This window comes from Antechinus flavipes, chromosome 1 (assembly GCF_016432865.1).
Source record: "Antechinus flavipes isolate AdamAnt ecotype Samford, QLD, Australia chromosome 1, AdamAnt_v2, whole genome shotgun sequence".
Lineage (NCBI taxonomy): Eukaryota > Metazoa > Chordata > Mammalia > Dasyuromorphia > Dasyuridae > Antechinus > Antechinus flavipes.
Window position 1 is genome coordinate 714,076,665 of NC_067398.1, and position 27,537 is coordinate 714,104,201.

Sequence of the window (27,537 nt, forward strand, 5' to 3'; positions counted from 1 at the left end):
CCTGTATGTCTAGTCTGGGGGAGATGGGGAGACCTACTTAGAAAGAAAGAAGAGAGAAAAAATGAATGAAAAAAGAAAGAAAAGGAGGAAGGAAGGAAGGAAGGAAGGAAGGAAGGAAGGAAGGAAGGAAGGAAGGAAGGAAGGAAGGAAGGAAGAGGGGAGAGAGGGAGGGAAGGAAAGAAGGGGAAGGAAGAGAAGAAGGGAAAGAAAGGAAGGGAGGAAGAAAAAGGGGAAGGAAGGAAAGAAGGAAGAAGGAAGGAAGGAAGGATGTAGGGAAGTAGGAAGAAACAATGGAAGAAAAGAAGGAAGGATGGATAAAGGGAGGAAGAAAGGATAGAGAAAGGGAGGAAGGAAGGATGGAAGAAAAAGGGGGAGGAAGGAAGGAAGAATAGAGGAAGGAAGAGGGAGGGAGGGAAAATGGAAGGAAGAGAAGGAGGGAGAGAAGAAAGGAAGGAAGGGAACAAGGAAATGAAGGAAGAAAGGAAAGAGAGAGAGAGAAAGGCAGGGAAGGAGAGAGAGGGAAAGAAAATGATCGTCTAGTTCAGAAACATACAAAAAGAAGATGATTGTCTGAAAGGAGCCGTTCTGGAGGAGCTCACTGGCTCTTTGTGATCACGGCTTCCATATCTAGACATTTACCCAGCGTCCTCTCAACAAGGCGCTCTAGGATTTTGCCAGGAATGGAAGCCAAGTTCATTTACCTGGATTCGTGGGTTCCCTTCTTTTTCCAGTCCGCGGCCCCTCCCAGTCCCGCCTCACCTTGCCTCCCCGTCTCGGCTCAAGGCTCCGGCTGTCCTGAGCCCTCTCCCTCAGCATGTGCCTGGTACAAAGCAAGCACTTGCTAAACGTTTATTGACTCGGCTGTTCTCGGGCAGAAGAGGGAGCGATGCGGACCAGACAAAAGTACAATCGGACGGATTTAGAATCGGCTGAATGGCTGGATTCAGAGACCGGCCGTCAATGAATACATGTCAGTTGGAAAAGTCTCTGGCCGAGCACTCGGGGTTCTGTGCTTTATGCTATTTAACATTTGTATAAATGATCGGGATAAAAAGCATTCATATAATGGCCTGAGTTTTACACGAGTGCACATGTGTAACGGAACAGATCGCTTACTGTCTCAGGGAAGGGGGAGGGGAGAGGGAGGCAGATCGAATTTGGGACTCAAAACTTTTGAAAATGTTAAAAATTGTTGTAAAAACTATCTTTAAAAACAGCCAGGATGCAAAAAAAAAACAAACAAAAAAAGCTATGACATTCTGGAAAAGCGAGCTGAATTTAGTGGGACCCAACTTAATTGGGATAAATATGTGTGAGTTCAAGGAATCAACATTATAAGTGAAGAGATGGCTAGCCAGTGGTTCGTCCGAAAAAGATCTGGGGGTCTTAAGGAACCACAAGCCGGTTAGGAGTTGATATGTGAGGTAGCCAAAGAAGCGTCCTGGGCTGCGGTGAGAAGCCGAGGACTAGGGAGGGACTGGAAAGGACCGCAATAAGCTAGAAAGCATCCAGAGAAGGGAAACCAGAGTGGGAAAAATTCAAATCAAATGGGGACCAGAGGAAGGAGTCGAGCTGAAAAGAGAGAGCCCAAGTACGTCATCTCCGAGCATGGAAAAGGTTGTTAGTCTCGTCCGGTCCGACCCCGAGGGTGGAGGCAGGAGGCTGCCCAGGGACAGACGGACGGGGGCTCTGTGTAAGGAAGAGCTTCCCAACAGTGAGCGCCGGACCAAGGCAGGAGTGACAGGCTAACTCTCAGCAGAGTCCGTCCAACAGACGAGCCCATGTTTAGAATATGGCTGAGGGAATTCCTGCTTGTATCCCAGCGGCTCCGAGTGACCTGGCAGGTCCCCTTCCGGCTCTAGAATTAGGGGATTCTGAGTTTGTTAGAGAACTTAAGCCCCCCCACATTCTCCAGGCTCCCCCACCCAGAACGACGCCCCCTCCCCCACTCTGAGACCGGGCCCTCCTCCTGTCCACCTCCTGACCGTCCCACTCCTCTCCTCCCAGGTGTCGGTGCTGGCAGTACCTGAGCAGGCGGCATCGCTGCCCCTTGGCGCTCCACGGGAGGCCAAAGGGGGTGGCGGGGAGCCGGCTCTGCTGTGGGGGCTGCCAGCTGCCCAGGGGAGCCCCGGAGACGAAGAAGCCAGAGGTGAGTAAAGGCAGAGGGGCCGGAATTCACTGCAGACCCCGTGGAGCAAAGGTGAGGGTCTGCGAGGGGCAGACTCACCGGGAGTGTTTCCCTCTGGAAAACGTCTCCCTCCAAGTGGCTCACGGGTATAAGGAGAGTAGCAGGTGCCAGGCCCGGATCCCGAGGGGAAGGGCTGGGGTTTGCTCTGAGGATGGGCTGGGGAGGAAGTTGCCCAGAATAGGGCTTCCTCCCTAGGGGAGGCCAGAGGGAAGGGGGGCTAATGGTTCAGAGGGGAGCCAGAGCAGAAGATGCTTCCAGGCCCCTTCCCTGGGGCCCAGCAAGAGCAATGTGGGCCCTGACCTCCATTCCCTCCATGTGCCAGGGCCTCCTGGAGCTGGAGAGCGACGCAGGGGAACCGTGCTCACCCGGGATGGTAGGTGTCATCGCCTTTTTAAGACTGGGGAGAGGGGTGACCTTCAGCGGGAGCCAGGGGAGACTATAGGGGCCGGGAACGCATAGACACACCCCTCGCCCCCAAACGCTTCTGGCTTGTACCCTGCACCCCTGTCTGGGCCCTGACAGACATTTCCCTCCTTCATAGGCCGAGGAGGGGTTCCCGGGCCCCCGGGGCCTTCTGGCCCCAAAGGAGACACCGGAAGCCGGGGTCCATCCGGAGTGCCTGGGCTGAAGGGCCCCGCTGGGCCACCAGGTGAGTGAGCAGGCCCTGGAGGCCCTGCCGGGTACAAGGGCCTCCTCCTGGATGACGGGGCTGGACTCAAGGTGGCACAACCACCATTCCAGGGGCCTGGAGGTCCTGCCGGGTACACGGGCTGGATGACGGGGCTGGACTCAAGGTGGCAGCCTTGGGAGCTGGGACGGCACCACTGAGGGATGTCCCTCCCGCCCCCTCCAGGGCCTAGCATTGTGCCTCATCCAGAGACTACTTCAGCATAACCTAAGCTTCTAGCATGTGGGAACTCCCTTCTCCCGAAGCAGATCACAATCTACAAGTGACCTATGACTCTGGGCTTAAAGGGCCGCCTAAGGCTTGCCCCCAGTCACTCAGCCGGCAGGAGAAGACAAGACTCGAACCCATCTTCTGAGCCCCTGGTCCTGCTGCCATCATCCCACTGTCTTTGCCCACAGCAGTCAATGCAAAAGTATTCTGAAGCCCTTACTCTCTATTCTCTATTATTGCGAGCTCATCAGGTGTGGAGCACTAATTAGTGGGCACCTAACGAGGGAACTCTGCGGGGAGTTCTTGAGAAACATCCTCGGGTTTATCTGTTGACCAACCTGGCCACCTGTACCTGGATGCCCCACGGACATCTGGTGCCAAAACAAAACCCTCCCAAACTGACCCTCTTGCTCACTCGTTGCAACAATCCCAGGCTGCTCCCCGTTCCCAGAGCTGACCTCCCACCTCCAGGCTTTTGTCTAAGTTGTCCCCCCCTCCTGGAAAGCCGTCCTCCCCTCCCCCACTTCCTAGCTGCCCCAGATTTCGTCCAGCCGGCCCACCCCAGGCCAGGGCCTTCACGTAAGACTTTGCATTTGCTGCGTTGTGTACATACTGTTACCCCCCCTTCCCCCACCCCCTCCCCAGAGGTAAATTCCTTGAGGTCAGAGATTATTTTAAGGAACTCAATAAATATTTATGGGAGGGAACGGTCCCTTCTGCTCAGGCAGACGTAAGAGTTCCGAAACAATGGCGGCTATTTTCCTCCTCTCTTCACCCCTCCAGGTGCCCAGTTCTATGCCCAGTGTGGATTAATCATCCCTGTCCCTCCTTTTTTCCCTCATTATTTTCCAGGGCCCCAAGGGCCACCCGGCAGCCCAGGTCGGGATGGAGCCAAGGGAGAGAGGGGCCCCCCAGGACCTCCTGGACCCCCAGCGCCAAGTGGACCCTCCACAGCCCAGATCTCTGAACAGGGTGAGTTGGGAGAGGGGATGTGGAGCCCCCAGAGATGAGTGGAACAAAGATGAGGCCCGCTGAGGTGGGGGTAGAAACACCCCTTTCTGGACACATCTATGATTGAGATGGGAGCTGGAAGCCAAGGACGAAACCCCACCTCCCAGACTCCCCGAAAAGCCATTTGGGCGCCTTCCTGGCCCAACGGAGCCTTGAGAGCAGATAGAGAACGCTCAGAGGCCACCCCGGGCGCCATCTTCTCCATCTGTGCTCCCTGCCAGAATTGTCCCAGAATCCCGGCCACTCAGGCTGGCCCAGCCCCTCCTCTGAGGAGTCTGGGCTGTTTTCTTGTACACATACACTCCTCCGGTGTCAGAACCAGAAGGAACAGAAGGATAGAGCCTAGAACATCCTAGCCAGAAAGGGCCTTGGGGAATAGAACCTAGAACGTCAGAGCCAGAAAGGGCCTTGGGGAATAGAACCTAGAACGTCAGAGCCAGAAAGGGCCTTGGGGAATAGAACCTAGAACATCCTAGCCAGAAAGGACTTTGGGGAATAGAACCTAGAACGTCAGAGCCAGAAAGGACCTTGGGGAATAGAACCTAGAACGTCAGAGCCAGAAAGGGCCTTGAAACAGAAAACAAAGCCCACCTTTCCTTTGGCTGAAGGCGTTGTTGAAAGGCCCAGTGAAAAAGGGAATGCTCGCAGCCAGCAGGGGCTGAGGTCATAGAGACGGGAGGATTTCAGAGCGAGGACGGCCTATGGAGGGGTCTAATCTAATTAATCAAGAAAGAAACTAGCCCAGAAAAGGGACATTATTTGGCCAAGATCAAGCAGAGGAAACCCAAACAAACTTTTATCTCCTTTCCCGGGCAGTCAAAGGCTGACCTGGGTCTGAATTTCAAAAGGACAGGATCACAGACGCCGTCTGGTCCCACCCCGTCAGTTTAAAGAAGGGGAAACTGAGGCACACACACATTCAAACACACAACTTATCAAAAAAAAAAAAAAAAAAAAAGACCCACTCCACAAAACAAAAAAAACCATTAGTGGCTTTGGACTGAGTGGTAAAGCTCTGCCCCCTGGTGTCCAAACCTGGTCCTGCATTCAATGATCCCCATTGTCCCCTTATGTGAAACTAAATACTAAGAGGAAGGCCGACGGCTAGAGAGCTCTGGATTTGGACCTAGTTTTGAATGCCGGCTCTGCTGCTCATTCGCTAAAGGTCATCGGATCAGCTGCTTCCCTTCTCTGGCCCTCAGTTTCTTCCTCTGTAAAATGCGGAGATGAGTTAAATGCTGTCTGAGGTCCCCTACTGCTATACATCGGTGACTCCTGCCACTGTCACGGTCCCAGAACTCAACAGCTCTCAGGAGCTTCGTTATAAGAAGTTACATATACCCTAAAGAGGTATTTGTATTTTCGCATAAAATTCCCAGGGAATAACTCTCTAATGGTGGAATTTCAGGCACTGTGATAACATGGGGGAAGGGCCGGCTGCCTTTAGTGGCTCTGAAAGGCCTGATAGCAGCGCTTAGAGTCAGGAAGACCCAGATTCAAGAACTACCTCGGAGTCTTATTAGATACATATTAAACAAGTCACTTAAATTCTCCAGATCTCATTTTGCTCATCAGTAAAATGGGATAATGAAGTCTGCAATAACTATGACCATAGATTTAGGGGAGAGGAAGGTAAAGGAGGAAAAAAATTCAGAACATAAAATCTTACAAAAATGAATGCTGAAAATGATCTTTACTTGAGAAAATGAAATACTATTGAGAAAAAAATGAAAAAAAGAAAAACAAGTTATGATAAGGCATTTTGAGTTCAAATTCTGCTTCAGACACTTATTATATGTACAACCCTGGGCAAATCATTTAGCTTCGGTTTGCCTCAGTTTCTTCATCTATAATATAGATAATATAATATAATAATCTATAATATAATAATAATGATACCCACCTTCCAGGGCCGATGTGAAGATTCGATGAGATAACAGGTATAAAGCACTTTGTATAGATTCTAGATACTATTATGCCATACTAACCCTCGTTTCCTTTTTGGACAGGGTTACCAGACCGAGCGATCAAGAGAATTCTGTAAATTAGATCGCATTTACTTAAATTTTAGCAAAGCTTTTAAGAAACTCTCTCCTGCTCGTCTATTTTTATTTTTATTTTTTTTAGAGCTCTTTATTTTCGAAACACATGATGATAATTTTTTACCATCGACCCTGGCAAAATCTGATGTTCCAAATTTCTCCCCTTCTCCCCATCTCCTCCCCTAGATGGCAAGTAATCCAATATATGCTAAACACGTGCGATTCTTCTACAATTATCATCTCATGCTCTTCTTACAGAAAAGATGGAGGGATAAAACTATCGATGGATTTGGAACCGATCGACTGGTTGGTCTCCTAGAATAGTCACTAATAATCGGTTCCATGTCCCTTTGGAAGGAGACTCTAGTCGAGTGCCTTGCGCTTGGCTCGGTGCTTTTTAACATTTCTATCCGTGAGTCGGATAGATGACAGGCTTATGAAATTTTCAGGAGACACAAGGTCCCTTGAAAGTAGACAGAGAGATTTCAAGGGATAATGCTGTGTAAAAATTATCCTGGCATGGATTCTGTCAATACAAAGTTATTATTAAATAAAATTAAATTTAAGTATAAAAAAAATAAAAATTAAAATTAAAAAAAAAAAGAAAGTAGACAGAGAACAGTTAAGATTCTAAATGATATTAACAGGTTAGAACATGGAATAGAGGAGAATATGAAATTTAAAGAAATGTAAAGTTTATGCTTGGGTTCAAAAAATCAACTTCGCCAGAATAAAAAGTAGCGGGAAGACATGCTATTATGTAGTGGTTTTCTGAAAACCTGAGGAGTCCAGTGAATCAGAGGCTCAGTAGGAGTTGATAGTAAAATAGAGCGGCCAAAAAGGCTGATGGAATCTGTAACTATACCAGGAGGCCCGAGCTTTCAGTAATAGGAAGGGAGTAGTCTCAACTTTTCTCCGTCCTAGTCGTAGCGCATAGGGAGCGTTGGGTCTAATTCTGGACAGCACAATACACGAAGAACATCCATAAGCTGTGTCCAAAGGAAGGCAGCCAGGCTGGGAAAGGGCCGGGTTGTAGGAGGAGCATTTGAAGAAAATGAATTTATTTGGCCTAAAAGAGAGAAACTGAGCCTGGGAGTGGGGATGGAGAAGAAGAAACTTGGTGCTATCTAGTTAGAATGATTGGCTTCCTTAAAGCCCCTAAGGTCCACGTGATTCCTTCTTTATCTTTAGAGAGTTGAATCTAGTAGATCTAGGAAGAGACTGGGCCTTCTGTCTAACTTTACTCTTATATCTATATCTAGAGTGCTGGAGTTAGAGTTAGCAGGACTCATCCACTCTCAGACATTTCTTAGCCTAATGACCTAAATTTAAATCTCTTTAAATTTAAGTGAATTTAAAGTCACTTAATCGCCTCAGTTTCCTCTTCTGTAAAATGAGCTGGAGAAGGAAAGGGCCAATCATTCCAGTCTCTCTGCCGGGAAAATCCCAAATAGGGTCATGAAAAGTCGGACCAAAATGAGCTTACGAGTAAGCACTAATAAATCATTGGTTTCTTTGTGATGGAGACAAAACTCAGTTTACTGTGAACATTAGGGTTCGGGTTATTATGTATTAATATAAAATCGTATAGATCAACAAAACAACAAAGTAGTGTATAATGGCGGCAGTGGACGGGCAAGCACCAGGAAGCGCAGCCGGGGAAAGAGCCAACCTTTTACGGGGACTTCCCCCAATATTGTCTTTGGCTCACCGAGCCTAAAGGACGTTGACCTTCCTCAAGCTCTCCACTGTGTCCCCCAGTTCAGTCTCACCTCCTCAGAAGGGTGTTGGAAAGCCCCCGTTGTAGACAAGATGGCTAGGACCCAGAAGGCCCAACAAACCCCCCACCACCGCCAGCAGGTGGAGCAGACCTTTCTCTGTTATCATTTCACTCCATCCAATGGCTTCCAAAGACTTTTCAGGCTTAATCTGATGAGAGTTATTCTCGCCAAGGAGTGGCTGGAAGAGTGGCTTCTGGGGCCGTTGGGGACAGGACTGTTCTGAGCGGGGCGGGATGGCGCCTGAAGCGCCTTCAGAAGGTGTGAGAGAAAGGGAACCCAATGCGGAGACTCGGGAGTCTGCCCCCCAATCCTTCCCGCCCAGCAGAGCCGCTCTCCCGCCCTGGGCTTCGCTACTCTGGAGGAAAGCCTCCTTCCTGCCCTGACCCCACCCCGCCCTCCTCCTCTGGCTAAGTTACATCTGAGAACCGAGCCCCATGTGGGCGCTGCCCAGGGCAGACCTCGGCTCCCCGGGCCCGGACTGTTACTGCAGCTGGGGACGTCATCGAGCCTTTGGCCGCCACGTTGCCCCTCCCCGCTCACTGAGCTCCCTGTCCCTGCCCTCCGAGCACTTACTTCTGAAGGAGAGCAGAGAGAGAGGCTGGAACACTAGGACAGGCTCCGGGAGGGGAGGCTCAGAACGGACCCTGAAGGCCGGGCAGGATACTGCAATCCCTGATCAGTGCTGCCCCACTCTCACCGTCCACATCAGTGACCCTGGCGTCCCTCACCTCCTCTCTCCCTCCAGGAGATCCACTGCTCTCCAACACCTTCACCGAAACCGGGGGCCTTGGGATGCAGGGGCCTGTCGGCCCACCGGGCCCCACGGGCCCCATGGGTAAGCTGGGACCGTGAGCGGGGGGCGCTGACCTCGTGAGGGGGGGTGGGGAAGCCGGCAGGAAAGGGGGGCCACGCAGATAAAAGGAGGAACTCTCGGAGGGCATAGTCACCCCTCTCGTGGACGTGGTCCAGTCCAGAAATGGGAGCCTGTCTGACCCAGTCGGGGGCCCCTCCTCTCTCTCCAGGTCCCCCAGGCCCCCCAGGCCCAGTGGGTAGCCCAGGCTCGCCTGGCCACAAGGTGAGTATACACTTATCTGCTTATGTCCAAAGGGAAGGGATATTACTTCACACGTGGGGGGCCTGACACAGAGTAGGTCACTCGGTGTTATTGAGTCGGACCCTAAGAAGCATTAAGCTCTGCAGGGATCTCCCCCTGCCTCAGACCCCTCGCTTGGGCAGCGAGCGCTCGTTCCGACCCGTCCCGGACCCTTGTCTCAGAACCACGCCCCCAGCTGCGCCTCCGAGCCAGCCCTCCCCGGGGAAGGGGGGGAGCCGTCGGGCCCCGGCTGCTGACGCCTCCTCTCACTGTTCAGGGTGCACCGGGCCCAGCTGGAGCTGATGGAACCAACGGCCTCCCGGGGGAGAAGGGTGAGCGAGTGAGTACCTGGGCCCACTCTAGGCGGGTATCTGGCACTGCCCAGGCCCAGAGGACCAGGGGTCTGGGGGAGCAGGGGGAGCCCTGCACACTTACGATACAGCAGTCAAAGACTGAGGAGGACGTTTTCGGCAGCGTCCTTAAAGGTTAATGATACAGAGGGAGGAAGATGATGACAGAAATAATAATTAATTATAATTATGTCATTGACAATAATTAATCCCTAATAACAGCAGCTAACAGAAGACCATTGTCCTCTTCCCTGGGCAGACTTCATCCAGCCCGGCCCCCTCATTTTACAAAGTGGGAAACCACGGTCCAAGGTCACGAGTAAGTGGCAGTGCTGGAATTCGGACCCAGGTCCTCCGCCCCAGACTTTCTGCTGCATCGGAGCTGCTTCCGAATAGGCCGGGGGGCTTCCGGGGTGCACGAGCCTTCCTCAGGGCCCCTCCCTGATGCTCCCCGCTCCTCCAGCAGAGCCGGCACCGCCAGATCTAGAAAACAGAAAACACGGGGTGGGCACAGCCAAGCTGCCCGCTGGGTACCTGGAGAACGGGCCTGAATGGGGCAGGGCCTCCCCCCAGCCCGGGGAGAGCCCCACCCCCCTGGCCTTCCAGGCCTAACTCTCCCATCTCCTCCTTTTGAACAGGGTTCCCAGGGGGAGCCGGGCCCCAGAGGCCTAGCAGGAGAGCGGGTAAGTGAAGCTGATTCGCTCCATCACCTCTTGCCCAACTTCCCTTCGTGTCCTGCTCTTCCTTCCCAGAGATTCCGTCCCAGACCCTGCTCCCCACAATCGGGGGATGAGTAGCTCCCACCCAGGGGCTCCCTGGGCCGTCCAGCCCCGTCCCCAGCCATTCCCGTCCCTCCCTCGCCCTCGGACCCCTTGGGAAAGGGTCATGGGGGCCCCAGCTTGAGAAGGCCCCTTTTCTTGAGCCTCATGGAGTTCACCTTCTGTCTGTCTCTTGTTTCAGGGTGAGCCGGGCCCCAAAGGTGACCCCGGAGAGAAGGGCCACTGGGTAAGCTCAGTCCCCAAACCTGGCTAGCCGGGCTCACGGGCACCTCTTCCCCAACCACCCTCCCTATGGCCCACAGGGCAGACAGTCCCTGTCCATCCCTCCCCCAGCCTCCAAGCTCCCACTGCCCCATGGTCCTAGCTCGTGTGCAGCAATGGGGAAGAAGGGGAGGTGCTGCGGGGGGCTGGTCCGTTGCAGAGGCTCCGAGGGTCCCCTAGACCAGGCCCAGGTCTAAGTCCTTCTGCTGGGGTCAGTGAAAGAACAGTCCCAAAGGGGGTTGTGTCATGGGGGAGGGGTGGCCGCAGGCCTGGGACCCAGAGGGGGAGCTGCTGCCCAGGCAGGCCATTGCTCTCTGTCTCTGCCTCTGCTCTCGCCCTTCCCTCGCTCCCCCCACATCCTTCAGACCCAAATGGAGGACAGAGCTGGGCAGCAGGCCCAAAGCCAGACGACACTCTTCAGTCAGTCAACAAACACAGGCCCGAGACTTACGTGGTAGCCCGTCGCAGGGGTACCAAGGGGTAATGGCCTTTGGATAAGACACAGGCCCGGCCTACACTCTGATGAGGGAACAAGACACAAACACGAAAATCCAATATATCCAGAGCCAGCTTCATTAGAGATGCCCACAAAGAAGTCCCAGTAGTCATGGAGACGGGCATGGGCCCTCCCTTCAGAGGGTCTCCTGGTCCGTCCATCGACTGACCAACATTTGATAGGTTTCAGAAATCTAGAGCAGGAGGAGACCCAAAGTCCAGAGCGGGAAACTGAGGTCCAGGAAGCGACTTGATTTCCCAGGAAGGATTATGGGACCTCAGAGGCCATCTTGTCCCACCCCCTCATTACACAGAGAGGGAAGCAGACAGAGAAGGGAGAGCAATTAACCAGGAACAGAGGAAACGGGCCAGGCCCTGTGCCAGTGACCGGGGACACAAAGAAAGGCAAAAATCGCTCCGCCCTCAAGGAGCGCAACACTCTGTACAACAGACACAGGCAGGATAAGTTGGACACAATCATCCGAGAGCAGGCGCTAGAATTCAGGGAGCCCTGGAAAGGTTTCCTAGAGAGCGCGGAATATCCACTGGGCCTTGAGGGACGCGGGGAGGCAGACGTAAGGAGGGAGGGCATTTCAGGCATGGGGCACAGCTAAAGGAAACGCCCAGAGTCTGGAGATGGAGCCTCTTGGGCAGGAAACGGCAAAGAGACGAGCATCACTGGGTGAGACTGAGTTGGATCAGAATCAGGGAAGAAGCGTGGTCTGTCCCGGAGACAAACATTTGCCTGCTTAGGAATATACGGAAGGCATGAGACAGGCCTGAAAAGAGCCTCGAGTAAAAGAAGAGCAAATGGGATATGCAACTTGACTCGGCAGCACTAGGGAGCCACGGAGGTGTTTGAGCACAGGAATGGCATGAAGCATGCTGAAGGTTAGCTGTTAGTCTGACTGGGAAGGTCGAGGTCTGCAGGAAGGGGAAAGAGCAGGGACTGTGCTGAGTCCAGGCGGGCGGTAACAAGGTCGTGCTACGGATAAAGAACAAGGGACAGAAATGAGAATCACTGAGGCTGGCATGGGGAGTTCTCCGTTCATTAGGAGATAGCTTGGGAAAGAATGCTGGATTGGGAGTCAGAGGCTCTCGCTCTAATTCTTGGGTTTTCCCCTGACTGGGTCACCTTGGACAAGTCCCTTCCCCGGCCTCTGGCTTCAGTTTCCTCCTCTGCCAGATGAAGCGGGAGAGCAGCTAGACCCAGCCCGTCATCTCCCAGAGAGGGAGGCCGGGGCCCAGAGAGGGAAAGGACTCTCCAGGGTCGCCCAGCAGTCAGTGGCAGAACTGAGATGAAGGATGGGAGACGGTCCTCTCTCCCTCATCCAGAGCAAATCTCTGCCCTCTTCAAGAGTTGTGGGAATCCAAAGCTGCAAGGGGCCTCGGAGGCCATCAGGTCCAACCTCCTTACAATCCTCAGGAGGAAACTGAGGCACAGAGAGAAGCGACTTGCCCCACGTCGCCCAGCTAGCAAAGCATTCGCGGAGGGATTAGAACTCAGGATCTCGGGCTCCCAAACTTGTGCTCTCTCCATCAGAGGGAAGGGAAGGCTGGAAGAATTACATAGTCAAGGAGGCAGGTGCAGAAAATGGTCCGTTCAGGGCAAAAAGCAGGACCCAAGTATACTAGGGAGTGTACACACACACACACACACACACACACACCGACACGTACCCACGAACACACACACTGCTCCATGGTGAAAAGGGAGTCCGAAGACCATCCAGGAAATGGTTTGGAATGGGAGTGGGGCTTGCCCTGGAAGGGCCTCCTGCCTCCCCCGCTCCCAGAGAGGGAATCAGGCGATACCGGGGCACCTTGCTCTGTTCCTGACGGTGGGGATCAGGGATGGATACAGCTGTGGGAACGGGTTTCCTTCCCCACCTCCAGTCCTGCACGCCACCCTCTCCACTGCTCAACTCCCCTTCGATGTCTCCGTCCCCTCTGGGAGGGCCCTGCTATCTCTTAGGCTTCCCTGGGAGTGGGGGTGACTCCAGGAACTTGCTCTCTGTACCCCTCTGAGGCCTGTGGCTCCCAGAGCTGCCTTTCTCCCACCCCCAAATCTCCTGTGGCCCCCGTTCCCATTCCTTGCCCGCTGCCCACCTCCGGGCCTCCCCTGTGATTTAGGATACTCCCAGCATTTCCCATGCCTCTAATCCCCAGGTAGGCCTGTCCTAGGACCGGCACTCAACCAACATGGCCTTTCTCCTTTATTTATTATTACTAGTATTATTTTTTTTTTGGACCAAAGCTACCTGTGTCATCAGCATAGAAAACTCCCTTCACTGATGCAAGTTGGCACCTGTCCAGCACTTTCAGAGTCACCTGAGAGGTTCAATTATTTAACCGCTATGGAACAGAGGAAAGCCTGGAACCCAGGACTCCCTGTCTCCCAAACTAGAGAGCTCTCTCGCCAGTCCTCCATGCTGCCTCTCAGTCTTATTATTCTCTTTGATCATATCTTAATATGAGTAACAATTCCCATTAAAACCATACGATTATGGGTTTAGAACTAGAAGGAACCTAAAAGGTCATCGAGACCCAAGAGGACATCCAGACCAAGCCCCCCTGATTTCATAAACGCGGAGCCGTGTCTTTCCGATCTGACCTGAGGCCGGCTCTCTCCATTAGGCCACGCTGCCTTGGTTAGAATAGTTACTATAATTGTTTCAGAACCTGGAAGTTGTGAACAATTGTTATTAAACGATACGGAAGCCTCTCATAATAATAGTACTCCTGAAGAGTTTTCGCTTTCCAGAGGGCCTCCGTCTCCGTTATGTCTTCTGATCCTCTTGCTAGCTCTGAGAGGAGATGGGGAGGAATGATTATCCCCAGTTTACAGGTAAGGCCCCAGTGGCCCGGAGAGGGGACGCCTATGTTCCCAAGTCACTCAGTGACTCAGTGGCAGTTGCAGAACCAAGCTCTGATCTCCCGTCTACTATATTTTTCACCCGTGGCCTCTCTCCCTTCTCAATGACCTCCTTACCCACTTCATTCCCCAATCACCCCCTCCCAACTTGCCTGATAGGTACCAGGGACCCTGGCCCCCGCATGCCCCTTGTACCCCTGCCTGTGCCCAGCCTGCTGCTGGAGGACTGATGGAAGGGGGAGGCATGACAGGGGTGCATGGGGTTTGTGGGAGGAACAACTATCCCCATCTCTGGTGCTTTGAGGTCTCCAAATCATTCTCCCCACAATGACCCTGTAAGGTACTTTTATTATACCCATTTCACAGGGGAAAAAACTGAGGCTCAGGAAGGTCACCCAAGTAAGTAGACCCAGAACCCCAACGGGGTCTCCTGATTCCAGGTCTAGCAAGTCAGCCGCAGAAGAGGGAGCTAGGGCCAAGGTGGGACATTAGGTTCATAAGGAGAACCAGCACTGATGCTTTGGAATGATACACCAATCAGGACCCATAAGCAGAGGTCCAATGGACCAAGACCTGTAGATATATCGGGCACTTTGTGCATTAAGAAAGATCTGCCCAAAAGGCCTCCTGAGCGGTGGGGATATTCCTGGTCTCCTGGGCAACCTTTTGGTGACCAACATCAGCCTTACACAAAGCTCTAGAACGGTTAGACTCCAATCAGAAAGGGTCTCACAGACCAGCCCTATTTTGCCCCTTCTTTTTACAAAGTAGTAAACTGAGGCTCAGGGAAGAAGTGACTCAACTACGACCACTCGAAGGGTTCATGAAGTGAACAACCCCCTTTATGTTGTTTTGAGATATTTGTTGTAAAAAATAATCTGGCACACAGTAGGCGCTTAATAAATGCTTGCTTCTCCACTACATCGCCTTCCCTCCCCCCAACATAATGGAAAGAGCTCTGGCTCTCAGACCAGAGGATCTGCTTAAATCTCCGTTCTCTCCCTTGTCAACAGTGTGATTGTAGGAAGTCACTTCTGCCCTCCCCTATAAAATCATAGATTCTTCCATTTAGAGCTGGGAGCTCCTGGGCCATCTACCCCCTCCCTCCCTCCCCATTTTACAGATAAGGAAACTGAGGTCCCTTCCACCTCGTGGAGCACCCATGGTGCTCTCTGTGGGACGTTAGACAAGCCGATTCGCACTCTGAAGAACTTCGGCTCTGTGCTTGGGGCAGAAGCCAGGGGAAGCCTCAGTTTCCTCTGGAGAAAGAAGGGCTTGGATCTGAGTTCTGGCCTGTTTGGGAAGGCCCTCCCTTCGCTGATCCACGCTAAAGCTGCTCCTTTGCCCCGACCCCTCCCTGGGCCATGAAGGACAAGGTTGCCTCCTCTTGTTATTTCGAGGGAGCCCTTGCCAGCCTTGACCAATGCGCTGCCCGCTACCAGTGCGTCTGGGGTAGAGCTCAGGATGGGCCCCAGCAGGAGCTCTGTGTGTGGTCTGGGGGCTCACCGGGTCCGCTCGTGCCCCCGTGCCCCCTTCCACACGCTGCCCGGGTCTTCTGTCCACCTGTCTGTGCATCGGGCCCTGGGCTGTGGCAGAATGCTGACGGAACCTGCCGGGGGTGCATGGCCTCGGATGGGGGGGAGCCAGGCCGGGCTTTGCCAGTTCTTCCCCTGCCCCCATTTCTGACCCATCCTGAATGGAACCGCCCCCTCCCCCAGCCCGGGGACCCCCTTCACGGCTGTATCTGTCTCTTTCCTCCACAGGGGGAGGGTTTGCACCAACTACGCGAGGCTTTGAAGATTTTAGCAGAAAGGGTTTTAATCTTGGAAACAATGATTGGGCTCTATGGTGAGTAGAGACAGCCAGACTGACCAACTGCCTGCTCAGTGCAGGGCACGCCGAGGGAGAAAGGGGTGTCCGGCTCCGAGGCACGCGGCTGGAGGTCCCCAGTGGGGCTCCGGGCCTGCCCAGGGCCCGGCACCTGGATGAGGGGAGGCGATCGGTGGCAGCCGGGAGAACCTGCCCAGGACCTGTGTGTGACTGGGCCAGGTGGCAGCCGGGGACGTGGGGCACCTCCCCATCATGGCACAGGTCTCTCTCCCTTGCCCTGTATGTGTTGGACGGAAGGACCCAAGGGCCTCAAAGACAAAAGGGAACTAGGTCCAAACTCCAGAGCTCTGTGGGTGATGGAGTCAGAGTCACAACTCTGGATTCTTGTGAGTGATAGAGCCAGATCCTGGAGCTGCTGGGCTTTGTAGGTGACAGAAGCAGAGCCCACTACGCTAGAATTTTGTAAGTGATAGAACCAGATCCTGGAGCTGCTGGGTTTTGTGGTGACAGAAGCAGAGCCCACTACTCTAGAATTTTGTAAGTGATAGAGCCAGATCTTGGAGCTGCTGGGCTTTGTGGTGACAGAAGCAGAGCCCAGTACTCTAGAATTTTATAAGTGCTAAAACCAGATCCTGGAGCTGCTGGGCTTTGTGGTGACAGAAGCAGAGCCCACTACGCTAGAATTTTGTAAGTGATAGAGCCAGATCTTGGAGCTGCTGGGCTTTGTGGTGACAGAAGCAGAGCCCACTACGCTAGAATTTTGTAAGTGATAGAGCCAGATCCTGGAGCTGCTGGGTTTTGTGGTGACAGAAGCAGAGCCCACTATGCTAGAATTTTGTAAGTGATAGAGCCAGATCCTGGAGCTGCTGGGTTTTGTGGTGACAGAAGCAGAGCCCACTATGCTAGAATTTTGTAAGTGATAGAGCCAGATCCTGGAGCTGCTGGGCTTTGTGGTGACAGAAGCAGAGCCCACTACGCTAGAATTTTGTAAGTGATAGAACCAAATCCTGGAGCTGCTGGATTTTGTGGTGACAGAAGCAGAGCCCACTACGCTAGAATTTTGTAAGCGATAGAACCAAATCCTGGAGCTGCTGGATTTTGTGGTGACAGAAGCAGAGCCCACTACGCTAGAATTTTGTAAGTGATAGAGCCAGATCCTGGAGCTGCTGGGTTTTGTGGTGACAGAAGCAGAGCCCACTACGCTAGAATTTTGTAAGTGATAGAACCAAATCCTGGAGCTGCTGGATTTTGTGGTGACAGAAGCAGAGCCCACTACACTAGAATTTTGTAAGCGATAGAACCAAATCCTGGAGCTGCTGGATTTTGTGGTGACAGAAGCAGAGCCCACTACACTAGAATTTTATAAGCGATAGAGCCAGATCCTGGAGCTGCTGGGCTTTGTGGTGACAGAAGCAGAGCCCACTACTCTAGAATTTTATAAGTGCTAAAACCAGATCCTGGAGCTGCTGGGCTTTGTGGTGACAGAAGCAGAGCCCACTACACTAGAATTTTGTAAGCGATAGAACCAAATCCTGGAGCTGCTAGATTTTGTGGTGACAGAAGCAGAGCCCACTACGCTAGAATTTTGTAAGTGATAGAGCCAGATCCTGGAGCTGCTGGGTTTTGTGGTGACAGAAGCAGAGCCCACTACGCTAGAATTTTGTAAGTGATAGAACCAAATCCTGGAGCTGCTGGATTTTGTGGTGACAGAAGCAGAGCCCACTACGCTAGAATTTTGTAAGTGATAGAACCAGATCCTGGAGCTGCTGGGTTTTGTGGTGACAGAAGCAGAGCCCACTACTCTAGAATTTTGTAAGTGATAGAGCCAGATCTTGGAGCTGCTGGGCTTTGTGGTGACAGAAGCAGAGCCCAGTACTCTAGAATTTTATAAGTGCTAAAACCAGATCCTGGAGCTGCTGGGCTTTGTGGTGACAGAAGCAGAGCCCACTACGCTAGAATTTTGTAAGTGATAGAGCCAGATCTTGGAGCTGCTGGGCTTTGTGGTGACAGAAGCAGAGCCCACTACGCTAGAATTTTGTAAGTGATAGAGCCAGATCCTGGAGCTGCTGGGTTTTGTGGTGACAGAAGCAGAGCCCACTATGCTAGAATTTTGTAAGTGATAGAGCCAGATCCTGGAGCTGCTGGGTTTTGTGGTGACAGAAGCAGAGCCCACTATGCTAGAATTTTGTAAGTGATAGAGCCAGATCCTGGAGCTGCTGGGCTTTGTGGTGACAGAAGCAGAGCCCACTACGCTAGAATTTTGTAAGTGATAGAACCAAATCCTGGAGCTGCTGGATTTTGTGGTGACAGAAGCAGAGCCCACTACGCTAGAATTTTGTAAGCGATAGAACCAAATCCTGGAGCTGCTGGATTTTGTGGTGACAGAAGCAGAGCCCACTACGCTAGAATTTTGTAAGTGATAGAGCCAGATCCTGGAGCTGCTGGGTTTTGTGGTGACAGAAGCAGAGCCCACTACGCTAGAATTTTGTAAGTGATAGAACCAAATCCTGGAGCTGCTGGATTTTGTGGTGACAGAAGCAGAGCCCACTACACTAGAATTTTGTAAGCGATAGAACCAAATCCTGGAGCTGCTGGATTTTGTGGTGACAGAAGCAGAGCCCACTACACTAGAATTTTATAAGCGATAGAGCCAGATCCTGGAGCTGCTGGGCTTTGTGGTGACAGAAGCAGAGCCCACTACTCTAGAATTTTATAAGTGCTAAAACCAGATCCTGGAGCTGCTGGGCTTTGTGGTGACAGAAGCAGAGCCCACTACACTAGAATTTTGTAAGCGATAGAACCAAATCCTGGAGCTGCTAGATTTTGTGGTGACAGAAGCAGAGCCCACTACGCTAGAATTTTGTAAGTGATAGAGCCAGATCCTGGAGCTGCTGGGTTTTGTGGTGACAGAAGCAGAGCCCACTACGCTAGAATTTTGTAAGTGATAGAACCAAATCCTGGAGCTGCTGGATTTTGTGGTGACAGAAGCAGAGCCCACTACACTAGAATTTTGTAAGCGATAGAACCAAATCCTGGAGCTGCTGGATTTTGTGGTGACAGAAGCAGAGCCCACTACACTAGAATTTTATAAGCGATAGAGCCAGATCCTGGAGCTGCTGGGCTTTGTGGTGACAGAAGCAGAGCCCACTACTCTAGAATTTTATAAGTGCTAAAACCAGATCCTGGAGCTGCTGGGCTTTGTGGTGACAGAAGCAGAGCCCACTATGCTAGAATTTTGTAAGTGATAGAGCCAGATCCTGGAGCTGCTGGGCTTTGTGGTGACAGAAGCAGAGCCCACTACTCTAGAATTTTGTAAGTGATAGAACGAGATTCTGGAGCTTCTGGGCTTTGTGGTGACAGAAGCAGAGCCCACTACGCTAGAATTTTATGAGAGAACCAGATCCTAAAGCTACAAGGTTTTGTGAGTGCTACAGAACTTTGTAGGACAGAAGCAGAGCCCATTACTCTAACTTTTTAAGTGATAGAGCCAGATTCTGGAGCTGCAGGACTTTGTAGAGGACGAAAGTGGAGTCCACTACTCTAGAATTTTATAAGTGACAGACTGGAGCCATAGAGCTCTGTGGAAGACAGAAGCAGAACCCAGTGCTCTAGAATTCTATGAGAATCAGATCCTAAAGCGGCAAGGTGGGGGAGTGCTACAGGACTTTGTGATGAGAGAAGTGGAATCTACTCCTCTAGCATTGTACAGATGATAGATCCTGAAGCCACAGGTCTTTATGGATGACAGAGCCAGTTTCTGGTGGTAAAGGGCTTTGTAGATGCTAACATGATAGAACCACACTGTGAGTTATGGAACCGGCGGACTAGGAGATGGTAGGAAATCTTGCTGGTCCTCGGGGGATGATAACAGTTCTCATCTCTATAGAACCCTAATACCCATCAAGTGCTTTCCAGACATTGCTCTCGGGTCCCCCTTTTTCAGACAAGACTCAGGGGAAGAAGTCACTCATCCGGGGCCTTGGAGTTAGTGTTTGGGGCCGCAAGCCTTCCAGATTCCAAGGGCAGCTTTCCATCTGCTCCCAGGGGCCCTTGGGCCTTGTGATCAAGAGGCTGGTCGGAGGCAGGTCAGAAACCAGATTCCTTCTCTCCAAGCCCCTGCCTCGGGGCACTCCAGACAGGCCATGTGCCTGGGAAGGTCCCCGGGGGCCTGCGGAGGATCTAGCTCGTCTCTGTGTCCTTCTGGCAGCCCCGTGGGCCATGGACCCATCTTCCCCCAGAATCGGCTGCAGCCTTAAGAACAGGCCCTGTTTCCCAGAGGGTCAGTGCTAGGAGCCATCCATCCAGGCGGGCACAGCTGTGCAGTCCGGCACTTGCAGCAGTTGTTCAGGGTGCAATTCCCGTCCCTTTTATGGGGGGCAGATGAGGCTCAGATTGGGGGCAATGTCACCGAGGCCACAGAGACAGGCTTGAGGCGAAGCCCTGCAGGTGCCCACCCATCATCCAGCACGTCCCAGTGTCCGGGGCCTCCCCACATCCTCTCCCCAGCCCTGTGGAGGCCAGAGCGAGGATGGATTCGCACTCTCTGCTCTTCTCGATCTCCCATTAGGCCATTAGCTTACAAACCTTCCTACAGCATCAGCAGGCTCAGCTGGAGCTCCTGGCCAGACGGGTCACCCTGCTGGAAGCCATCATCTGGCCAGGTAACCCCACCTAGGGGCCAGGGGGGCACGGGGAGGGCCAAGGAGAAGTGCCGCCCCACTGGGAGAGCCCGCTGCAGGGAGCCACTCACGGAGGCTTAGGGAGAAGCTGCCCGTGCCCAGCCTGGGACAGGAGAGGAAGAGAACCCAGAGGGACCCTGGAGAACAGGGGGTATCAGAGCTGGGGGGCCTTAGAAAAGGGAATATCAGGGCTGGGGGGGCTTAGAACAGGGGAGGTCAGGGCTGGGAGGGGGCTTAGAACAGGGGATGTCAGGGCTGGGAGGGGCTTAAAACAGGGGGTGCCAGGGCTGTCAGGACCTTAGAACAGGGGATGTCAGGAGATGGGAGGGACCTTAGAACAGGGATATTAGGGCTGGGAGGGGGCTTAGAACAGGGGCTGTCAGGGGGCTTAAAACAGGGGGTGCCAGGGCTGGGAGGGGGCTTAGAACAGGGGATATCAGGGCTGGGAGAGGGCTTAGAACAGGGGGTGTCAGGGCTGGGACTTAGAACAGGGGAGGTCAGGGCTGGGAGTACAGGAGCAAGTCTGTGATCCACCGGCCTAATTAAGAGCTCTAGAGCCAGACAGCAGGAAGTGTTCCCCATTTCAAAATCCCCAGCAAACAGCCAAGAACAGAACTTAGGCCTTCGCAGCCAATCCCAGAAGCCTCGGACCCCCTTCCCTTTGGGAAGCTGGCCGAGCCCTCACCTTCTCACCTTCACCAGGTGATGGGGAGGGCATTTTGGAAAGTCCCGCGAAGGCCTCCTGCCCCCAGACCCACCCCTAACAGCCAATGATGGAAAAAGGCCTTTAACTCTCTGATTGGAGCCCACCGTGAAGGAGAAAACCTGCTGGATGGAGGGGGCAGCGCCTGGGGAGGTCACATGGGGAGAAAAATGAGAGCCTCTCTTAAGACCAAGGGGGGAGCGTTGGGCTGTGGGACCCAGGCCGGGATGCGGGCTCTCTGGGAGGCAGCAAGCTGGGCCCAGTGGCCTGGGAGGTGCCCGAGCCACCTTTGCCTGCAGGTCCTAGGGCCGGGAATCAGATTCCCTCCTTGGGATGGAATTTAAACGATTCAGGAAAAATCCATCCCCTGTGGAGGAGCGGGATTAGCTGGCTGGGAAGACAGTAGGGACACGGTTTCTGTTTTCTCTTTTTTGCCTTAATGAATGCTGAGGTTACATATTCCTCCCAGCCCTGACCTCCCCTGTTCTAAGTTTCCTCCCAGCCCTCACATCCCCTGTTCTGTTTCCTCCCAGCCCTGACCTCCCCTGTTCTAAGCCCCCTCCCAGCCCTGACCTCCCCTGTTCTAAGCCCCCTCCCAGCCCTGACATTCTGTTTTAAAGGCTCCTTTCTACATAAGCGATGAAAATGTTTCTCCTTTTCACAAGTGAGGAAACTAAGGCTGAATGGTCAGTACTGAATTTGCTCCCAGCCTCAGAGATCTGTCCTTGGAAAGGACCAAGAGCCCCCTCAGGCTCAGCCCCTCATCTTGCAGAGCAGGAAGCAGGCGCAGAGGTTTGAGCTTTGTGCCCCCAGGGGAGCCGTGCTCTTGACTTGCACCCTGAGTTTCTTCCCATTCCCTGGGGGCCCCAGAGCAAGAGTCCCCCTCCCCCAGGTTGGCAAAGATGCCCCGGGAGCCTCAGGTGCCCTCTGGCAGCCCCTTGGGGTGCAGGGACAGGGGCTTCCCAGCCAGTCCCAGAGCCCATCCGGCAGTGAGAGGCCCCCCAGAGGGGCAGGTCGGGCCCAGAAGGGGCCTCCTGCCCGCATAGACGAGACTGGCACAGTTAGGCCCTGACAGGGGCACGTTCAGCACGTGAGGCTGGAGGCTCTGGCAGGCGAGACCCCCGGACAGGATCCCAAGCCGGGATGTTCCCCCGTGGGGCCCGGTCCTGGCCCAGCTGAGACCCCGGATCGGCAGGGACCCTTGGAAGCCCCGTCGCAGAATCTCAGACCTAGAAAACTCCAAAGCCGGCAGCTCCTCCGGCCCGTGGCCCCCAGGGATCCCTTGGGCTTTCGCTCAAAGACTTCCCCTGACAGGGAACTCGGGACCTCGCAGTTCGGTTCCCTGGGAAGTTTTCCCTGACACTGAGCCGTGCTGGGTCTGGGTCTGGTTCTGGTTCTGGTCTCCTCCCCCCAGCCCCCTCACTCCCACACAAGTGGCTGGGAGAGTCCGAACTCCCCGTGTCTCTGAGGGGCCGACACCCCAACAGTCCGGGGCCTCCCAGGGGAGCCTCCTCTGGACCCCCGTGTTCCCCCGGCCGGGCAGAGGCGGTCTCGGGACACAAGTCCTGACGTGGGGCTTCGGCCCAGAAGCAGAGCAGGCGCCGAGAAGCTCAGTTTTCCCAACCATAAAATGGGGAGAGCGTTTGCTCTGCCCTTGAGAGGTAGAGAAAGAGGTGAGACGCGGGCCTAGAACCGGCCCTTGCAGCCTGACGGGCCCTGGGGGAGTGAGGGCGTTTGCGGGCCTCTGAGAGCTCCGAGCTCCCACGGCCCCAAGAGCTCCCCCTGCTGGCTGTGATCTCCTTGCCCAGAGCACCAGCCCGGGGGCAGCTGGAGTAACCCCGCTTCTCTCGCCTTTCTCGGCAGAACCAGACCTTGGCTCGGGGGCAGGGCCCCCCATCGCTGGAGCCGCCGGCTTTCCTCGAGGCAAACGGGCGGGAGGAGCGGCCGCCTACCGCATCGTCTCCCGCCTCCTGGCCCAGGGGGGCGAGGACCGCAAGGACTGAGCCCGCTCTGCTCGGGCGGGACCCCTCCCCCCACGGACTTCTTCCAGGCGCTTCTCCCGGCCTGGGCCCCGGGACGCGCTACCTATTTATTGGAGGGAGGGCGGGCGTCGCCGGGCGCGGGAGCCCGGGCAGCCCCTGCGAGACTCTCCGGCCCTCAGGGGGGGAGGCCGGGTCCTGGAGGGGGCTCCCAGCTGGGGCCAAGACTTCTCCCGCCCCCGTCCCCCCGGTCCCAGCCCTGTGGCCCCGGTTCCACGCGTAGACAGGGGCTGGACTCAGGAGCTTTCCGGAGCGGATTTACGGCGCGGGCCCTCACTGCATCCAGCCTCCTTCCCTCCCTCCAGCTTCACATAAGCTGAGGCCCAGAAGTCAGGCTGGGGGAGGACGCGGGATCATGGGCCTGGAGCTTGCAGGAGCCTCTGCTTCCCGGCTCCAACCCTCCTGCAGAAGAGGGAGGGGCCACGTGCCCAAAGTCCCCCGGCCAGCTCGGGGCCCCTCCCAGGGCACCCGCCCGTGGCCATCCTGGGCCTCTCCTGGCCCCCACACGGTGCCGACCTCCCCCTCACCCCCCACAGGGTACTTGTGGTGCTATATTTCCCCAAACTGGTCCTCGGGCAGGAGGGCCGTGGGTCCCAGCGGGTGGGGGGCCGGCGAGCCCCAGACCGAGCTCCTCACGTCCGGTCCCTGGGCCGCAGGGGGAGGCGGGGCTGGCGGAAGAAGCTCACAGGCTGGGGGATTGGCAATAAAGGTCCCTCCCACTCCACGTGGTCCTCCTGGTGGGCAGGGGGAGGGAGGCTGCCGCCGGCGGGGGGGCCCTGCTTGGGAGCCCAGACTCCCAGTGTCCGTCCCCATTGCCGCCCCTGACCCCAAGGCCCTTCCCTAAGGAGGAGAGCCGCTCAAAGCAGGCCCCAGGCAGTCGCGAGAGGCAGGTCCGGCAGGGGACAGCACAGCTCAGACCCTTCTGGCCCCACCCCCAGGCTCCTCATTCTCCAGCCCCGCTCTCCCTGGCGCCCTCTGCCGGGAGGGAAGGGAAGCCCGCCGCCTTGTGGGTCTGGGGTCCAGAGCCACAGCTAAGGGCGCCCACCGAGACTGCCCGGGGAAGTCCCCCCCTCCCCACGGGCCAGCGAGCCCACTGCCAGGAACAAGCGGCGCCGTTCTTTCAAGATGAAGTGGATTTATTCAGGAGGGGGACGTGGGAGGGGGAGCTGATGCGGCCGGCCTCCGGGAGCAGCTTCCGCCGGCTCGCTCACACTCTCACACACGCTCACACGCTCGCTCACACGGTGCTCGCTCCTCAGTCCCGCGCAGCCTCCGGGGCCCCCCTTAGGGCCTGGCAGGCTCAGGTTTCTGGGCAGGGGCCTCCCTGGGAGCCTCGCTCCTGCCCGCTGGGGTCACCTGGGCCGCGTCGCCCACCTGCCCCTCCACCAGCAGCGAGACGGCCCCTTCCACGCGCCCCGTGGCCGCCAGCGCCACCACCGCCTGCTCCATGGAGAACCCCATGCGCTCCAGCTGCTGCAGCCTGCGGAGAGGGGGGCCGTCAGGTCCGGGGCCCGCGGGCCCGCCCCCGCCCGAGCCCCCGCCCCCTTACCTGAGGGAGGACACGGAGGACTTGGACAGCCTCAGCTCCTCCGCGGCCCTCGGGGGCTCGTCCTGCAGGGAGGCCTGGATGGCGGCCTGCAGCAGCTCGTCGTTGCCCGGATCCCCCCGGCTCCAGAGCGGGCTCTCCAGAGGCAGGCTGGGAGCGTCCCAGGACGGGGATCCTTCAAAGATGGGGCCCCCAAACAGGGAGGGCCCCGTGCCCAGGCCCGGAGAGAGGGGGGCCGAGTCTGGGGGGGAGGGCCAGAGTCCCGGCACCCAGTTCCCCAGAGGTCCAGGATCCGAATGTCTGGAAGAGCAGGAGAGCGGTTAGGGGGGATGCTCGGCCCGCCCCGGCCCCCCGAGGGTCCCCCAGGCCAGGCTCACCTCAGGCCGGCAGGGTGGACCATGGGCAGCTCCAGCAGGCTGCCCGGGGCCGGGATGAAGCACAGCAGGCAGCTCCCCTCCAGCGCCCGGCAGACACTGGCCTTCTGCAGGGTTTGGAGCCGGCGCTCGGACAGCTCCAGTCGGCGGAAGAGTCCAGCAGAGTCTGTGTCGGCCCCGTGGGGAGAGGGGCGCTCGGTCAAGGGAAAAACTCGTCCTCCTCCTCCGCCCCTGTGCCCGGGCTGCGGGACCTCCCCACCCACCAACTGCTCTCTCACCACCCGTGGGCCGGAGGAGCCGAGACCCTCGCCAGGCTTCCCCCCGTGTCTTCCCCTGCAGGTCTCCCTTTCTAGGTCTCCCCTTCCAGGTCTCCCTCTTCTAGATCATTTCCCCCCTCCAGGCTTCCCCCTGTGGGTCTCCCCCTCCAGGCTTCCCCTCGTGGGTCTCCCCCTGCAGGTCTCCTCCTCCAGGTCTCCCCCTTCTAGATCGTTTCCCCCCTCCAGGTCTCCCCCCTACCATTATTCCTTCATCCTGCCCCACCCCCAGCACCCTCAATGCCAGGCTGACCCAGCAGTGCCCCGGGGAAGTTCCCCAGCCGCCCGGCCCTCCCTGGGTTCTGGGCCCCGACCCGTCGCCCACCAAAAGATACAGGCCAGGCCCGTGAGCAGGCCGCAGAGCTGGAGGACGAAGGGGGGCTCGGAGCTCACCAGGTGCATCAGAGCCAGCAGCAGCAGGGGCGGGACCACCCCCCCAGGGAGCCGGGTGCGGCTCCGGTGCTGGGCCGCCAGCAGAGCCAGGTGGATGGGCGTGTAGCCGCAGCCCCTACTCCCCGAGCCGGGCACCCCGAGGCCGGCCAGGAGCAGGTAGAGCAGCCCGGTGGCCAGCGCGCCCAGGGCCGAGGCGTGGATGTAGCGCACGGTGCCCAGCTGGCTCTCCTGGTACCAGCCCAAGGTGGGGAAGAGGAGCAAACTCAGCAGCAAGGCCGGGAGGGCCGTGTGGCCCAGCGGGAAGGTCAGCAGCCGGTACACTGCCAGGACAGGAGGCAAAGAGTTCATGAGAAGAGTCCCACCCAGTCACTTAGGGAGCACCTACTAGGGGCCAAACTTGGAACACTCACCCTTCTCAAGAAGTTTACTGTCTACTGGGGAATCCAACATACAATATAGATATGTTTTTAAAAAAAAACCCAGCATTTATTAAGCACCTACTGTGTGTCAGGCACTAGGCCAAGAGCTGAGTAAATAAAGATAAAAAAATAGAATAATTCCCCTTCTCAAGAAGCTTACAATCTGCTGAGGGGAGCCAATATACCCATATAAAGATATAGATATATAGATATAGATATAGATATAGACATAGATAGAGATATAGATATATAGATATATATAGATATATAGATATATTTAAATCACCAGCCTTTATCAAGCACTTACTGTGTGCCAAGCACTGTATCAAAAGCTAGATAAATAAAGACAAAAAATAGAACAATTCCTCTTCTCAAGAAGCTTACAATCTACTGGGGAAGCCAACATACAATATAGATATGTTTAAAAAAAAACCCAGCAATTCCCCTTCTCAAGAAGCTTATAGTCTACTGGGGGAGACAACAAGCAATATAAATATGTTTATATATATATATATATCAGCATTTATTAAGCAACTCAGGTTTCCAGAGCTCCATCATCTTGCTCCCTAAACAATCCCTTCTCTCAAAGAGTTGACATTCAAACAGAGAAGACAATGAGTATATCTAGGGATGAATAAATATCTGATAATTAAAAACAAAAGGCCAGTAGGCAGTGCCACAGTACACTAAGCGCCAGGCTTGGAGCCAGGGAGAGCCTCAGAGAGTAAATGTGTGACCCTGGGCAAGTCCCTTCATCCTATGTGCCTCAATTTCCCCACCTGTGAAATGAGCTGAAGATGGAAATAGTGGACCCTTCCAGGATCTCTGCGAAGAGACCCCCAATAGAGTCATGCACATGGCTGAAAATGACCCAACAATTAAAAGGCAGAGTAGTTTGGGGGAGAGCACTACTGTCAACAGGAGCAGGAGGAAGTAGTGCTCGAGACACAGTCGGTGCCAAGGTATGCCGGAGAGAGAGGACATAAAACAAAGGCCAGGGGAGCCAGCCCAAAAGCTGGGCAAGGAGAGAGTCAGAAAGGGCTGGAGCCCTATGGGAGAATCTCTCAGAGGAAGGACTTGGGCCAGTGAAGGGTACAGAGGAGGAGGCCTGAGCCAAGGGGGTCCAAGGGGCAAGACAAGGTAAGGAAGGACGGGAGGACAGCCCAGGTCAAGCTCTGCACCCAGAGGGCACTTGGCGAATGAATAAGTGAACAAGCAAACGAATGGATGAACAAGTCAATGAATGAACAAATGCACAAACAAATGGATGAACAAGTGACCAAATAAACAAATGAATGGATGGATGAACAAGAGAACGAATTAATAAACAAATAAATGGATGAACAAGCAAATGAATGGATGGATGGATGGATGGATGGATGGATGAATCAATGAATGGATGAACAAAAGAATGAACAAATGGATAAGTGAATGAATGAACAAATGAATGGATGAATAGATGAACAA

The 27,537-nt window shown here is 54.9% G+C and overlaps 2 protein-coding genes across 9 annotated transcripts in view; one reads left to right on the forward strand and one right to left on the reverse strand.

Annotated features, from left to right (window-relative positions):
• EMID1 (EMI domain containing 1) overlaps positions 1-23,748 on the forward strand; it is a 64,450-nt gene extending 40,702 nt beyond the window's left edge. For 2 of the 6 annotated variants that reach the window (XM_051973051.1, XM_051973056.1), the window contains exons 6-15: positions 2,008-2,149; positions 2,511-2,561; positions 2,730-2,837; positions 3,939-4,058; positions 8,666-8,755; positions 8,943-8,995; positions 9,291-9,353; positions 10,002-10,046; positions 10,324-10,368; positions 22,849-23,748. In XM_051973051.1, the coding sequence (XP_051829011.1) occupies positions 2,008-2,149; positions 2,511-2,561; positions 2,730-2,837; positions 3,939-4,058; positions 8,666-8,755; positions 8,943-8,995; positions 9,291-9,353; positions 10,002-10,046; positions 10,324-10,368; positions 22,849-23,247 (1,116 nt within the window). In that variant the 3' untranslated portion in view covers positions 23,248-23,748. Of the gene's footprint in view, positions 1-2,007; positions 2,150-2,510; positions 2,562-2,729; positions 2,838-3,938; positions 4,059-8,665; positions 8,756-8,942; positions 8,996-9,290; positions 9,354-10,001; positions 10,047-10,323; positions 10,369-15,536; positions 15,622-20,170; positions 20,265-20,984; positions 21,134-22,848 lie in introns of those variants that run through there. The other 4 variants (XM_051973054.1, XM_051973052.1, XM_051973057.1 and 1 more) reach the window with 4 other exon arrangements.
• Positions 9,523-27,537, reverse strand: part of RHBDD3 (rhomboid domain containing 3) — a 29,579-nt gene continuing 11,564 nt past the window's right edge. For 2 of the 3 annotated variants that reach the window (XM_051973059.1, XM_051973058.1), the window contains exons 3-6: positions 25,594-25,971; positions 24,948-25,110; positions 24,574-24,870; positions 24,140-24,504 (exon numbers count right to left, since the gene is read on the reverse strand). In XM_051973059.1, coding sequence (XP_051829019.1) covers positions 24,309-24,504; positions 24,574-24,870; positions 24,948-25,110; positions 25,594-25,971 — 1,034 coding nt within the window. In that variant the 3' untranslated portion in view covers positions 24,140-24,308. Of the gene's footprint in view, positions 9,847-24,139; positions 24,505-24,573; positions 24,871-24,947; positions 25,111-25,593; positions 25,972-27,537 lie in introns of those variants that run through there. The other variant, XM_051973060.1, reaches the window with a different exon arrangement.